Source organism: Anabrus simplex, chromosome 1 (assembly GCF_040414725.1).
Source record: "Anabrus simplex isolate iqAnaSimp1 chromosome 1, ASM4041472v1, whole genome shotgun sequence".
Lineage (NCBI taxonomy): Eukaryota > Metazoa > Arthropoda > Insecta > Orthoptera > Tettigoniidae > Anabrus > Anabrus simplex.
Window position 1 is genome coordinate 999,506,678 of NC_090265.1, and position 14,751 is coordinate 999,521,428.

General features: G+C 37.8%; 1 protein-coding gene across 2 annotated transcripts in view; it reads right to left on the reverse strand.

Annotated features, from left to right (window-relative positions):
- Window positions 1-14,751, reverse strand: part of MBD-like (methyl-CpG-binding domain protein 2) — a 73,371-nt gene that overhangs the window by 47,422 nt on the left and 11,198 nt on the right. The window contains exon 2 of one of the 2 annotated variants that reach the window (XM_067149069.2): window positions 14,152-14,304. The exons of the other annotated variant lie outside the window; for it this stretch is intronic. Coding sequence (XP_067005170.1) covers window positions 14,152-14,304 — 153 coding nt within the window. The remainder of the gene's footprint in view (window positions 1-14,151; window positions 14,305-14,751) is intronic. 2 annotated transcript variants of the gene reach the window in all.

The following is a 14,751-nucleotide window of genomic DNA, read 5'->3' on the forward strand; positions in this document are numbered from 1 at the left end:
TCTACCCATGCAAGGCACCTCCGGTGTGGACGTAGCCTTAAACACTTGATCTGAGAACCTAAGCCTACTGCTACACAAGACTCCATGCTCAAAACCACGTTGTGTTGGCCAGTTTGAGATCATCTGCTATTATCCAATTTTCTGCTGTATAAGTGTAGTTTCAACTTGCTAGAATTAAAGAACCCGTATTTTTATTGACACCAATATAGAGATCTCCTATACACAAGATAAGTTTCATCTTCTGTGCCGATGATGGATGTCCTTTCTTCATTATAATTTTCTAGAAAACGTTGCAATAATATTGCACAATTTCCTTTCTATATTGAAGTAGAGCTTGCAGACTTGGTGGATCAGAGGTACTGTGTCCGACTCACGATTCCAAGTTCATGAGTTTGATCCCGACTGAGGTATTCTATTTCTGTAGGATGATCACACATCTTGGCACATCGTATCATTGTAGTTGGCATGATCAAGATATCCGGTGGCACACTCAGAGCCACCTGACAGAATTAAATCAGCTGTAATATCCATCCAGTAGACTTCTGCTTTCATTGCTAGATAGCAGCCCTATTGGAATGACAAAACTGGTAGACAGGCCACCTAGATGGCACCACTTGAGGAGGTCTGTAACTCGGTAACTAAGGACGAACAATTGTTGTTGTTGTTATTATTATGGTCTTCTAGGGGCCGTGACCATTTCAATGCTTTACCTTTTGTTGATTCTTCTTCTTCCGATACTCCATCTGCTCACTATGCCTCCTTTTCCTCTACTCGGACCATTCTGAGCCTGTTTTCTTTCCTTCCCAACCTTGGAATCCTTCCATTTTTAAAACTTTCTTCTTAAAAATCTCTCTCTCTGTTGCTTCTTTTTTCCCTTACATTGTTTCCTTCCAAATCTTTCTTAACTTCATGAATCCAGGTTTTTGTTGACTTCTTGTTCCAAAAATATTTGAAGATCTGTTTGGTTAGCCTGTTGTCATCCATTCTGTATAAATGTCCAAAAAAATATCAATATACTCTTCCACATTGTATCTGTTATGTTTTCTACGTTCCGGTATATTGCACCATTACTACTTGATTTGCAGAGTTCTGTCGTTCTTAGCAGACCGAGTATTTTCTGTATAATTTTTCTTTCCAGTAACCAATTTATTCAGCTTGTAATTCAGAACTAGACATTCACTTACAAATAGGCATTCTGGCTTGACTACTGTGTTGCTGTGCTGTATTTTGAGGTTTTAAGATAAACACCTTTTGTTGTAGATATTCCTAGTTATACCGTATCTTTTTAAAAATTATTATTATTATTGACTATTAATTAAGGAGAGGAGAGACCCTTAATAAATTTTCATCCTTTTACAAAATATAACCATAAATTGAATTCGGGTGTGGTATGTATGATGCACTTATGAAGTACCTCAAGGGATTGAGATACAACTTTTAAGGACACAAAACATACTTTTTATGCTAATGGATCTACAAATACTATTCTGCAGCTAAGACAATGCAAGCATTGACTCATAGATGGTTAATTTGTGTGTGTGTATGTCTCATGATTTATTCAACTGACAAATATCAATTTGTGGGAAAGAAGTAAACACACTCATCCGATTTGCCAAGAGACCACCACAAGCTTTCTTACCTGAAATGTATAGTAGAATCTGTGAGAAAAAAAGTAAGAACAGTCATCCGATTTGCTATTAGACCACCACAAGCCTTCTCACCAATTATCTGCCTGTTGTGTCATTAGTCAATTTACATATTCTAATGAATCATTTCTTCCCTCTCGTTTCATTTTAGAAGATTCAGAAACTTTACCTAACAGGTCAAATTATTTGGTGCTAGGCCTGGTGAATGTGGTGATATAAGGGAGAATATTACATCCAATACTGGCAACAAGAATAGTCACAGCACAGCATGAGCCAGTGTGTTCTCATGAAGATGTAATACAACTTTTCCCAGATTTTTCCCATACTATTGTATGGATTTCCACTCACAATTTTGACAGAAGAATTTGGTTGTATAGTAGAGTCTCTGTTATCCATGTCTCAACAATCCGAGGTTCCGTATTACCCAAGTTCAATACATATTTTAAAAATTGTATTTCCATCAACGCCAAACAATTAATTGTACCACGGCCCAAGTCTAACCGGTCTTTTTCAATCTGTATCAGACTGAACGTGCAATGCAACAACTCCACTGTTTCACACCTCGAGTCATTTGTCACAAACTGGTACCCAATTGTTATTTTGCAGCTTTGTTTGTCAGTACTGTAATCGCTAAGCTGGATGTTGGTTAAATGGGTGGAAAAAGAAAATGTGTAATGGTATCTCTAGAAGATAAGCTTAATGCTATTAAACTGTAAGGATCGTGGTAAATGATGATGAGGCAGATGGCAATGATACAATCAGTGAGGAAAGCAAAATCAGTCACGCTAATGGTTTGAATGCAATTGAAAAGACACTTGCTCTATGCAGAACAGCACGGTGACACATCACCAGGCACCTGAAAAATTAGCATCTTTGTTTCAAAATTAGCATCTATTTTTCCAAAATTAGCATCTATTTACAAAATTAAAATAATCGCATGGTATTATTAATTTTAACGATTCCAAGTTTATGAAGTGCAATTACTGTCCTTGGTTCACACACAATACAAATTCATTGTTCTAACGAAAGCATTGTCAATACTTCGGCATTGCTTTTTTTTTTAAATTGCACCATCTGTCTGTAACCACTGTGTTGTAATGAGACAACATGCGCTTGCCATCTGCATTATTCGTTGGGGTCCACAACAACTCAAGACAGTATTTAGCAAATATGCTGAACTCTGTCTAAACTGCAGTAAATGCAAGCAAGACATCACATTTTTCACTTTCTTTCATCTGGGTTTGAATTGCATGTTTTAGAGAACAGTAACCAGACCAGATATTGTTTCGTGAGAGATCTGTTACTCCAAACAATTTCTCAAGCTCATCTAATTTATTAGTGTTATTCAAAATTATATTTCTTGGATACAAAGCTTGAGAAAATGCTTATGGTTGGGGTCTTTAGCTTTCAATGTGGCTAGCTTGCACTGTGAAGAATGAGCAGCTTTGACAAATGTGTGTCTACATGCAGCCTACTGTAGAGGAGTGAGCTTAATCAAAGCATCATTAGTTGCAGCAGAAAAATTCCCCTCACAAATTAAGGTAAAGCTGGCGTCAATTATGCAGTTTGGGGTAAAGGAGATGACAGGTAGGATACAGAGACCCTTCAAGTTCAGTAAGGAGGTCAACCAATCCAGCTGCATGATCTGTGACAAAAACCATGTGGGAGTGAAGCCTATTCACTTCTCGGCCACTCAGATCAGTCAGGTACTTAATATCACAGTTGTTGATGTCTTTCATGTCAGACAGCTAGAAAAATGTAACATCAGTAAAGTAAGCACTCAAATAAGAGACAATCTATAACCAGCTATTCCATCGGGTTATGACAGGTATAGGGGAAAGCTTTGCTTTCTCTGAAGCACCATACTTTGATGTTAAGAACTGCAAATAATTATATTTTCACTTTCTTGTTTTAAAAAATGCAGACTTTACCATCGCAACCACATGATTTAAATCGCTCATCACTACGACCCAACTATTGCCAACCAAACTGATCTTATGTGCCCAGCACTGTACATGCATTATATGATCCCCTATGATCATAACACTGGGTCATGTACGGGGCACTGTCACTAACAAACACTTTAAAAATGCATCGTATGGTACACTATAACTGTGCAGAGCTTCTAAAACAGAACAAGAGCAGTTTTTAGCATTTCCTGCATCAAGATAGTTCACAGAAACAACGTGCATCTCTCTTTTCGATCCGGCTGGGACTTGGAATATGATGATAAAAACACAACGGCCCATTCTATCTGTAGTTTCATCAGAGAGTATGTTGATATTCTTCCCGACTAGAGCCTCTGCTGTTCTTTTCTGGGAGTCAGATGTAATTTCTAGAAAGGAAGAAAGACCTCAAATTATAACAAAATAATTTAAAATTACTGAATCAATTGGGTACGGGTAAGATAGTTCGATATGGAAATCACACTCAAATTCAGTATCCTTCAATTTTGCACGTGGTTTCGATGTATTACCTAAACCGTACCCGATCAATGAAATCAAAACTTACCCGGTAAATATACTTCATGTAGAGTTCTCACACATGGCAGCTCTTAATTTGAAAACTCAGTAATACAGGCTCTTAGCTCTTTGCTTTCCAGCTTTTCCAGAGGTATATTTGCTTTGGCAAATACTTCAACTGTGCGTTTCGAGAAGTTATCTCTGGAAATTTTTTTCGTCGTTTACAACTATATAACTGTGTAAGCACAAAAGATTGCTTTCTTTGACACATACTAGCAGTAGGGGTTGAACTTTCGTTACTGCGTCGCTTACCTACGTGTTTTTCAGATTTAACATGTTTCACAATGCTATCTTTTTCTCCCCACCCAACTTGGCAATTACAATAGTTGCAAAACACTGTTGCTGAATTTGTGGCATATAAACCATCCTTTGCATATTGCTGAGCACTTTCGTGCACAGTTTTTTTGGTGCGCCCCATAATCTAAACGATCCCTCGACTTTCTACTCTTCACTAGTTTCAATTTTGAACAACGGGAAAATAACGCTGCATCTATCTCGTTATCTCGTGACACTCGATTTACATTTCGATAATAATCAATACAGATCTTATTCCCCTTGCTATTCCCAACATTGTAAATATCAAAGTCAGCATGTAGCAATCGATCGGCTACTTTTCTACATCGATTGGAACGGTCGATTGAGTATTTCTGACGATTTTGTCGAAATATGTTGTTTTCGCCAGTAAAATAGCACATTTTTGCAGAATTCGCACCAAAATCGCATATTCATACTAATTTTGCATTTTGGGTCACAATTCTCATTTTGTTGCACTTCTATTTATGCGTAAAAATGATTTTATTCCACATTAGAATTACCGTAGGTTTAGATTCAAAAATTTGCATTTATCGTAAATGCAATTTTTTCAGGTCCCAACACATCCCCAACTGACATTATGATGCTGTGATGTCTGCGCAACATGGCAGCAAAAAAGCAAAGCAGAGTAATCAAACAGATGACTGTTAAAGAATTTTCCTTTTTACAAAGTGACTTTCAGTATACTGTACAGTACTGCATGTTTCTTGTTTTTAAAATGAATGCATACAATGCATGGACTTCATATTAACCTGATTTGTTCATTCAATTTAGTCCAAGAGTATTGTCTAATTTCTAATCTCAACAGTAACCATACATTTTATCAGAGTTTTTGCTTATCTAAGGTGGTCTTGGTATGAATTAACTCAGATGATCGAGATTCTACTGTACTCATTAGATATGGCGCACCCTCTTGCACATAGTCATGAGTCAAGACTATACAGCATGCCCTGCATCACCCCTCCACACAACAGCTGGGACCTGGGCTTTTGTTGGTGGTGGTGAAATTGCATGTAACCATTGCTCATTTCTTCAATGGGCATTATCATCATGATAAACCTAATACTGCTCCATCATGATCAAAGGGTCAAAAAATTCCACCTCTCTGCCCTGACACAACTTGGGAAGTCTCTGCATCATATCTACTTGTTGCAAAGTAGCTGATGGTGAAACAACTTTTGTCATGTTGACCTTAATATAACTTTTCAGTTTAAAAAATGGTATATTAAGTCAACACTGAAAAAGAATCTCTTCCTTCATAAAAAAGCTGACCTCATGAAAAATAGCTTTAAAAATTATATGTCAATCGAATAGGATCACAATGTACATTTTTGCCATAATTTCTAGCTTCTCAGTGAAAGATTATCTACCTCGAGAGCTGTCCATTCAAATTTAAAGTGCATTTTTGTACCTGACAACTGTGCAAAAATCACTTTTCTCGTACACAGTATTCATCTGTGTTGTGAATCTTCCTGGCAGACTTTCCTACATCAGAGCTTTCCTCCCATTTATTTTCTCAATCTACACTGCTGTTTTGCTTCTGCCCCACCAGTCACTCCATGTGCCCCGTAGTGTAGGGAAATTGGAATTTTCAGGATACTCAGAAAATTAGTTTCTCTTATACAGTACAATATTATCATGGTGATATAATAAAAACATTGTTACTTTGCTCTTTCTAGCCAATTGTGAACATGGCTATGTAACAATGGTTCTATCTATTACTGTATTTGTGTTCCAATTATGAAAGGAAGAGATCCAAGTAACGTACACATGGAACATTTCTATTTACATATATAATAACTCAAAGTAAAGTTATCTGCATACAGGACATGAAGATCTTTCAAGGAGTAGTAGGTAAAAGCTACCACTATCCATAATCTCAGCACTAAGCGGTATAACAGTCACCGTTGCTCCCAGGAATTAACCTGTTACTCTACAAAACACACCAAGACTAAACTGCTGCCACCTTTAGAGTTCTTTGATTCTCTCTATGTTTTCCTCCCATTTAATAATAATAATAATAATAATAATAATAATAATGGCTCAAAAAATCCCAGGCGCCATGGCAAGTGAAAATAATAGACTGGTACCTAGGCTTTCCTGACGATATTCCCAATTTTTACTGGCCAGTAGATCTGATTTTATGGGGATGAATTAAAAGTAAATTTTAATAGGTCTACATTTGTTACCAGATAAAGTTAAAAGTTTCAGATTTACCTTAAATATAAACTTCTTCTTCTTCTTCTTCTTTGTCTTCTGGGTGACTGGGTCACTTAGGACCACATGGAATCAACATTTGTTGAGATTTCCTCCTTACCCATTAGTTGTTCATTTACATAGATTGTTGTCATTTCTGTTACTCCAACCAGGTATGTCGTTTGTTTCTTCTCATCTTCCTCAAATCCCCTTGTGTGAACAATTTTCCTGACTGCATTCCTATCCTGCTGATTCAGTGAGGTCTTTCTCTACTTGCTTAAATACCATTTTGATCACCTACGTTTGATTTGCAGAAAATTGTATATTCGATAAGTAAGTCTGGAGTTGATCCTTCTTTCCAAATGGCTTAAAAATTGAATTTGTCACATTCTCATTGTATCAGTAAGCTTAAATATATTTCCGAGTTGCGTTTGGGGCAATGTATTCCATTTTTAATTCTGGACCCTAAGATTTTCCTTTCTTTAATCTCTAATGAATGTTGAGTTGAGTTACGAGTGTGCAATTACAAGAGAAGAATAGTAGTAACAGTTCTCTTCAAGTTGACATAGAAGCTTTGGTGTCAGATGGAGCAAAACATCTAGAGGAAAGGTTTCTCATGAGTGAACATAGTGTTGAAATGTGCACCACTTGGCAAGAGTCCGGCTCCATAGCTAAATGGTTAGAGTGCTGTCCTTTAGTCCAGAGGCTCCCGGGTTTGATTCTTGGAGGGGTCGGGGATTTTAAACTTCATTGGTTAATTCCAATGGCTTGGGTGTGTGTGCCATATTCACCATTAGCATTCATCATAGGTAAGGCCCCATCCTCATAGACGCGCTCAACGCGCAGGCCGCCTATATGGAGTCAACTTGAAAGACCTGCACCAGGCCTCAACGGATTGTATCAAAAGAAGATAGATTTCCCATTGTGGGCAAGTGACTTTGTGTTGTGTCAGTGTTATTTGCGTCAAGCGTTTCCTCTGAGAGAGGATTTAGTTGAATAATAAACTTGATAAAGAACAATTTGAGGTCACCAGTGGGCTTGCGCAGCCTTAATAATTGAATGTTAATATGAATGGCCCATCATTAGAGACTTTTTATCCATCCACAACAGTGGAAAATTGGTTCATGTGCATGGACATGAAACATACAAAACTCACACTTGCCACTTTGTAAAACTTCACTTATTTGCTGTAATTTTCAAGAGATAGCCTGTAGACTAAGGTAAGCTTGTACCATGTTTACCAGTAACTATAATTTAAGGTCAAAACATGTAGGTCTATGCATCACACTGTATTTGTATAATTGTGGCACCAAGTCTTCAGAAATGGCACTTGGTGATGATAATAATAATAATAATAATAATAATAATAATAATAATAATAATAATAATAATAATATCAACAACAACATGTGTGTAACATCCAAACAACCACTACTGACTTTGCACTGAAAAGAGGTTATTTAACATGCCATTAAATCTATCAATATGCGTCTCCTCACATTTAAGCTCCTGTGGATCGGTTTATGTCGGCCAAACATGTAGGAAAGTAGCAACAAGGGTTAAAGAACATCGCAGGCACTTACGTCTTTGCCAGCCAGAGAAGTCTGCAGTGGCAGAACATGCAATACATAATGATCAAATAATTTTTGATGCAACGTCTGTCATTTGTAAAGAGAAACATTTTATTCCCAGAATCATTCGTGAGGCGATAGAAATTGCTAAACGCCCGAATAATTTTAACAAAGGTGACGGCTATATACTGAGTAGATCATGGCTACCCTCCATAGTTAACTCGTCAACATCTTTCTCTGTGACTCTGGAATGAACTATATTTCTAACAGGGTCTCTCTATCTTGAGTCTGTTTACTATGAGAAGACCGTAGCCATTTTGCTTTGTTGTTGCTCTGAAGACGATCCTGGACGCAGGATTGAAACGCGTCAGCTGGTATTTATTTATTTATTTATTATTACACGACCTAATATCCCCAAATCATTATCATAATGTCATTTAGTGGTCGTGAAAGTCTACGTATTAAGACCTTTAAATGCTTACAGGCACTGATCGCCAATGTCACAAACCTTGAGTACAGGAGGCAAGTGCCTACCAAACTATGCTACATAGGTGGTGGTCTCTCATTATTATTATTATTATTATTATTATTATTATTATTATTATTATTTTATTGTTATTTGCTTTACATCCCACTAACTACTTTTACGGTCTTCGGAGACGCCGAGGTGCCGGAATTTAGTCCCGCAGGAGTTCTTTTACGTGCCAGTAAATCCATTGACACGAGGCTGTCGTATTTGAGCACCTTCAAATACCACCGGACTGAGCCAGGATCGAACCTGCCAAGTTGGGTTTAGAAGGCCAGCGCTTTAACCGTCTGAGCCACTGAGCCCAGCTGGTCTCTCATTCAAGAACCCTTTACCAGCAATAACAAATCCTACATACATAGCCAGGAAAAAAATAAAATAAAATTCAACAACCTAAAGATTGATGTACAACCAAACATGGGTACAATAGTTGCATGTTGGAGAATTGTAGTTAAACTGATGAAAATTTCAAGGATACTGGTCAACATGTGGCGTGGTATGATTCACTTTGTTGCACCATGTCCACCCACATACCAGACGGTACTGTGTGTTACTGAAAGGTTGAATGTTGTTCACATGTATAGAAGCCTAACTACAGTCATGCTTCAGAGACTTTTATGTGCTCCTGTTGTGCAATTGCAGCCATATGATAGGGGTCATCGAGGGGCTTCCTTGAGGTGGGATGGGCATATTGATCGAAAGCTGCATGCGTTGGTCAATTATGCATCTGTAGTGTGGTGATATTATCAAAGGTGATCAGCTGAATAAGCCCACACCTGAAGACCAGATTTGGGACAGCCATGTAGTACACAGGTATGTACAGATCGGTGTATCATTAGGGCACTAAGGGCAAACTGCAAAGCATTTGCAGCAGAGACCCACACAAATGTAGCACCAGGGGTGTGTACCCATTGGATCAACCTGTAGCAGCACTATGAACATTCGTGCCTTTGGTCCAGCTTTCTCTTCTGTCACAATACAATGCTATGGTGATGGGCAAAGGATTGCCTGGAGAATGGAAAGATGCTCTGTTGTGTTTAATGATAAGAAGAGGTTCTGCCTTCATGCAAGTGTTTGCAGTTTGTGTGTGCTACGTTGACCTGACCTTCATACTTGTACCATCTTCTGGAGTATATCAGCCCCCGATATACGGACCAAACTCCTGGTATCATGCCATTGGGTCCAATAAGCAACAATTACCGCTCACCTTTAGTGTTTGTGGAGGATCCGTTAAACAGAGTCTACTACATTCAGGACATTGTTCAATCCATCCTGCTGCCATTCCTGCAACAGTAAGGTGATAAATTGTTTAGGCAGAACAATGCTTGTCCATATATTGCAGCTTCTTTTTTTTTTGCTAGGGGCTTAATGTCGCACCGACACAGATAGGTCTTATGGCGACGATGGGATAGGAAAGGCCTAGGAGTTGGAAGGAAGCAGCCGTGGCCTTAATTAAGGTACAGCCCCAGCATTTGCCTGGTGTGAAAATGGGAAACCAAAGAAAACCATCGTCAGGGCTGCCGATAGTAGGATTCGAACCTACTATCTCCCGAATGCAAGCTCACAGCCGCGCGCCTCTACGCGCACGGCCAACTCGCCCGGTATTTCAGCTTCTATGTGACATTCTCTTTGTATTGTTTGACGACTGCCCTGACCACTCTCCCACTGAAATATTTGGGGGCATGATGGGATGACATCTGACGCAGTATGTATGGATAGCTACTAACCCAGCACAATTGTGATAGCATGTGCAAGAGGCCTGGAACACTATATTGCAAGATGATGATAGTCATCTATATATGATCATTTATATGCAAGAATACAAGTCTGTGTAGCTGCACTGATGTGACATTAAGCACCTTCAGCACTCGACATGTATTGCTAGGTTTGGTCTGTATTGTTGAGCATGTAATGTCATCAAGTTATATTACCTCTAGATTGAATGAAATGAAGTTAAGTCATGGTGTTACAATTTTCTTTCCTGCCAGTGTATACCAGTAATATTTAATCTCTTATTTGCAATTTATCTCCTTCTGTACACAGTACGACACTTAGGATATTTTTAAAAAAACACTGAAGCTTTCTTTTAAACACAGTACAATCTAAATAGCATACTTAAATAAGATTTATGCACTGTAGATCATGAAATTGTATATTTATTCTTGATATAATGCAGTAACGCTCCGGTGCCTGTTAAAACCAACCCAACCATCCCACATCACCTTTAAGGAGCTATTCATGAAAACTGGTAATAAAGATTATTCGGATTATTAAACACCAAACAACAGAGTGAATTTATGATTGATACTGTATGTGGGGTATACCTAAGTACAGATATAACACATCAGTAAATATAAAATACAATCACTACCACAGAGATTGATATTGAAATGTAAATCACCTCTCAAAAACATTCTCAAAGAACTAATTTCAAATACTTCCTCTCACCAAGTAGTTTTTGCAGAGACAACATCTGGAAATAATTTATATTCCACCATTAAATATTTTTTACAAGTTGCTTTACGTTGCACCAACGCAGAAAGGCGACAATAGGATAGATAAGGGCTAGGAGTGGGAAGGAAGCAGCCATGTCCTTAAGTGACAGCCCCAACATTTGCCTGGTCCACCATGAAGTTGCAAAGATATTCGTTTGAATATCTACTACCATATTAACGACTGCTAAACATTTCAGTGTTTTTTTACCTATAAATTATCTTTGAAGAATACAACTCAGATGATTTTAAGCTGCCCTTTCATCACACATTCTGCAATAATTAACAAACAATGTCTAACCTCAGTGCAAAAACTCCTCTTAAGGTGGCTTTACTGAGGCAATCACACTGCATGTGGCACAACAGTATGTTGCAGGTTGCTCACTTTCAGTTGGGTGACAACAACTGTTGCATGCAGCTTATGGCACCAGATTGTTGGATGCTCATAGCTGCATGCTTACCCACCTTTGGTAGGTTCAACTGTCCAGTTGCATGCAGCAAGATGAGATGGGATACAAATAAAAGGAGGTCTATGATTGAAGAATACCATGGGAAGTGAATTTTGTGGGATTTGCAGTATCTCAATTTGCAAAGACGATAGGAAGTTGGTGAAGCTGTGGCAAGGTTCCCACTAATAACCCAAATCTGTTTTCCCCGGGATATTCCCATTTTCCCTGCATTAAATTTAGTGGGACATGGTACATAAGTGTGATGCTTGAGCATGTTTATCATACTCTGGAATCATCATCATGAAATAAATGTACCACAAGTCAAACAAGTTAGAAGTTATCATAAAGTGCGTCTGTGGAGTGGGTTATCAATAATCCCATCGTACACAGCCCCTAGAAGAAACATTACAATGAAAATGAACTAAATTGCTCACAGCAAGCTATCAGTCAATCACTCTTCAAACTAACGCCTGTGTTCATCAGGGACCTTATTCTTGAAACTGGCATCAGTGAGCTTGCCAGTATCTAAACATGCTCACAACAGAAACTTATGGGTTAGTGTTCAGAAACTCAGGAATAAGTTCCCAGTTTCTTTAGCAAATGGAAGTGTTATTCGAATATGTATGCTGGTCAACTAGTGAGCATAGAAACTAGCACAGTTGACACTTTCCATTCTTTGTAGAATTATTTCTGTGATAATTTCACTTTTCCATAATAATTATGAGCAGTCCATAATAGCTAGCACCTCTATATTATGTAAAGTACACGGGTAGCTTTCAAACCATTGAGATATTTTCTTTATCTATTTCATTCACTCTCCTTCACTACAACACGTACTCACTCTATCTGTGTCTATTTTTCTCTCAAGTACTACTCTCTGCATACGACTTGCATAGTCTTGTTCGATCATTCGGTTTGGGTCCAGTCTTAGATCGAAAGCTTAATTTTGATGTTTTCCCTGTATATTTTCTGCATTTTTATTTCAATGAGCTTTCCCTGTTTTTCCAGAATATGGGTACCCTGTGTAGGAAGAATAGTTTTGAAATGCACTTGTTCAGTTAAGGAAGTCAAAGTTAAAATACTGAGAATGACCTTCCACTGATACCGGAAGGAAAAGAGAGGGTCAAGTCAGAGTGATCAGTGGGTTCACTTCACTGTTTTTCTTCTTCTTGAGGATGATGCACCCAGGAAGAGACATCAACTGACGAGGATGTTTATTCAGAGATTAATATTTTCATATAAATTATGTGATCCATTAAACACTGCCTTCGTACAGATTCTATTATTTGATATAGGCCCATGTATGGTACCAGCAATAAGTTTATTTAAAAAGTCATTATGAGGTAAATCACTATTTGAAAACCTCTGTCAGCAGCATATCATTCCTCCTCCTGTTCAACAGAATGTAAGCTGCAGCAGCTGTCATCATCAGCATCTCAGCACAAAATGATACAGACATTGGAGCAACCAGTCACACTATGTGTAAAGGGATCAGCAGCATGCTACAACAATTGCTCCCTGCAGGATGATGCATTGCAATTTGGGTGGCAACCAACAACCGTATGCCATAGGTAGTTACTTCAGTATAAAACTACTTTTAATCTTCACTAGGTTAGGCAGTCTCTGTGCTAACTTATCCTCTGGATGAAAACCAAGCTTTCTTGATATGTGATCCAGCCTATGCTTAAAATTCATATTCATTTGCCGTTTCAAGCTTCCTGGGTCGGATTCTTACGCTAAAATTACACAGGTAAATTTAACACATAGAATTCTGCCCTGGCAAGGGTCTTTTTATATGGCCGTAAATCTTAAAATGCACTCTTAAATGTCTGCTGACAGCATTAGGATTTAATCCCACACTCTTGGGCATTGGAGGCAATACCTGAACACCTGAGCTATGCTGTTAAAACTAACCTAAATACATACAGCCATAATAAAAAGTAGTTCTTAGCATCACTTAGAAGAATTTTTAATGAGTAAAGCTGAGGGCACATAAAACTGAATTAAATTTTCTAACATGAGATCAATAAATTTTGAAATGAACAAGTTGTCTTTTTCAATAGTTTTTGTTATCTGAGAAGGTTCTGTAAATAAAAGGCTTCCACTCTGATTTTGAATGACTAACATTTCAATAATAATAGACATCACATTCAAATGCTGGTAGAGGCAATTCCTGTAGAATATAAAGAAAGCTTCCAATAACATCATTATCCACTTCATTCATAATTCTGTCACTGATTCAACAAATAGGATAATTAATATTAGAACAGATATAATTAGAAAAACTTCTGTTTAAAAATATAGTACAGGAGATCATATGAATCCCAAAGCCAGTCATCTTTATAACTGAGACTTCATAAATAAAATGAAAAGATAGTTTGAAAAATAACTGAAATATAGTTGTCTAATTGATATGTAGGCTTTAAAAGCAGCCTACCTGTAATCAAACTGAGTCCCTCTCTGCTTCTTGTTTTTTCGTAGGAGCAGAGAATTGATTTTGCCGGAACGGAAATCGAATGTGGCGAGATCAAGGGCATCACCCAGGTAACGAGCGAGCTGAGGCTTGCTGCGAAACTTCTTCCCGTTTGGGCTGTAATGGCAAAACACCAATTTTCGGTCAGCCCTTTGTTCCAGATTACATTCCTTTTTTGTCACTTTGTTTTTTAATGTATCACAGAAATACAACACTCCTCAAAATAGTAATGTGAAAAATTCTTGTAAAATAATAATTTAGGCCTATTCTTATTTATCTGTAAATATTTAATAATTCCACATGAGATGACCAATAAAAAAGTGGGTGTGAAACTAACATCATACTTCAAAACATTTAATGTTGAAACATGCATGAATTTGTTCGTACTGATTAGTAATATATGTATCTGATGTACTATGAACTTCCATTTCCCTGGGACACAACCACAATCCATCATGTGTTACATAACTATGAACCTGTATGTCTCATAACTTATGGGGAGAATTATCAATGCTGTTTCACGTTTGAATCAGGGAACATCATCTAACACTGTTTAAAAAAAAG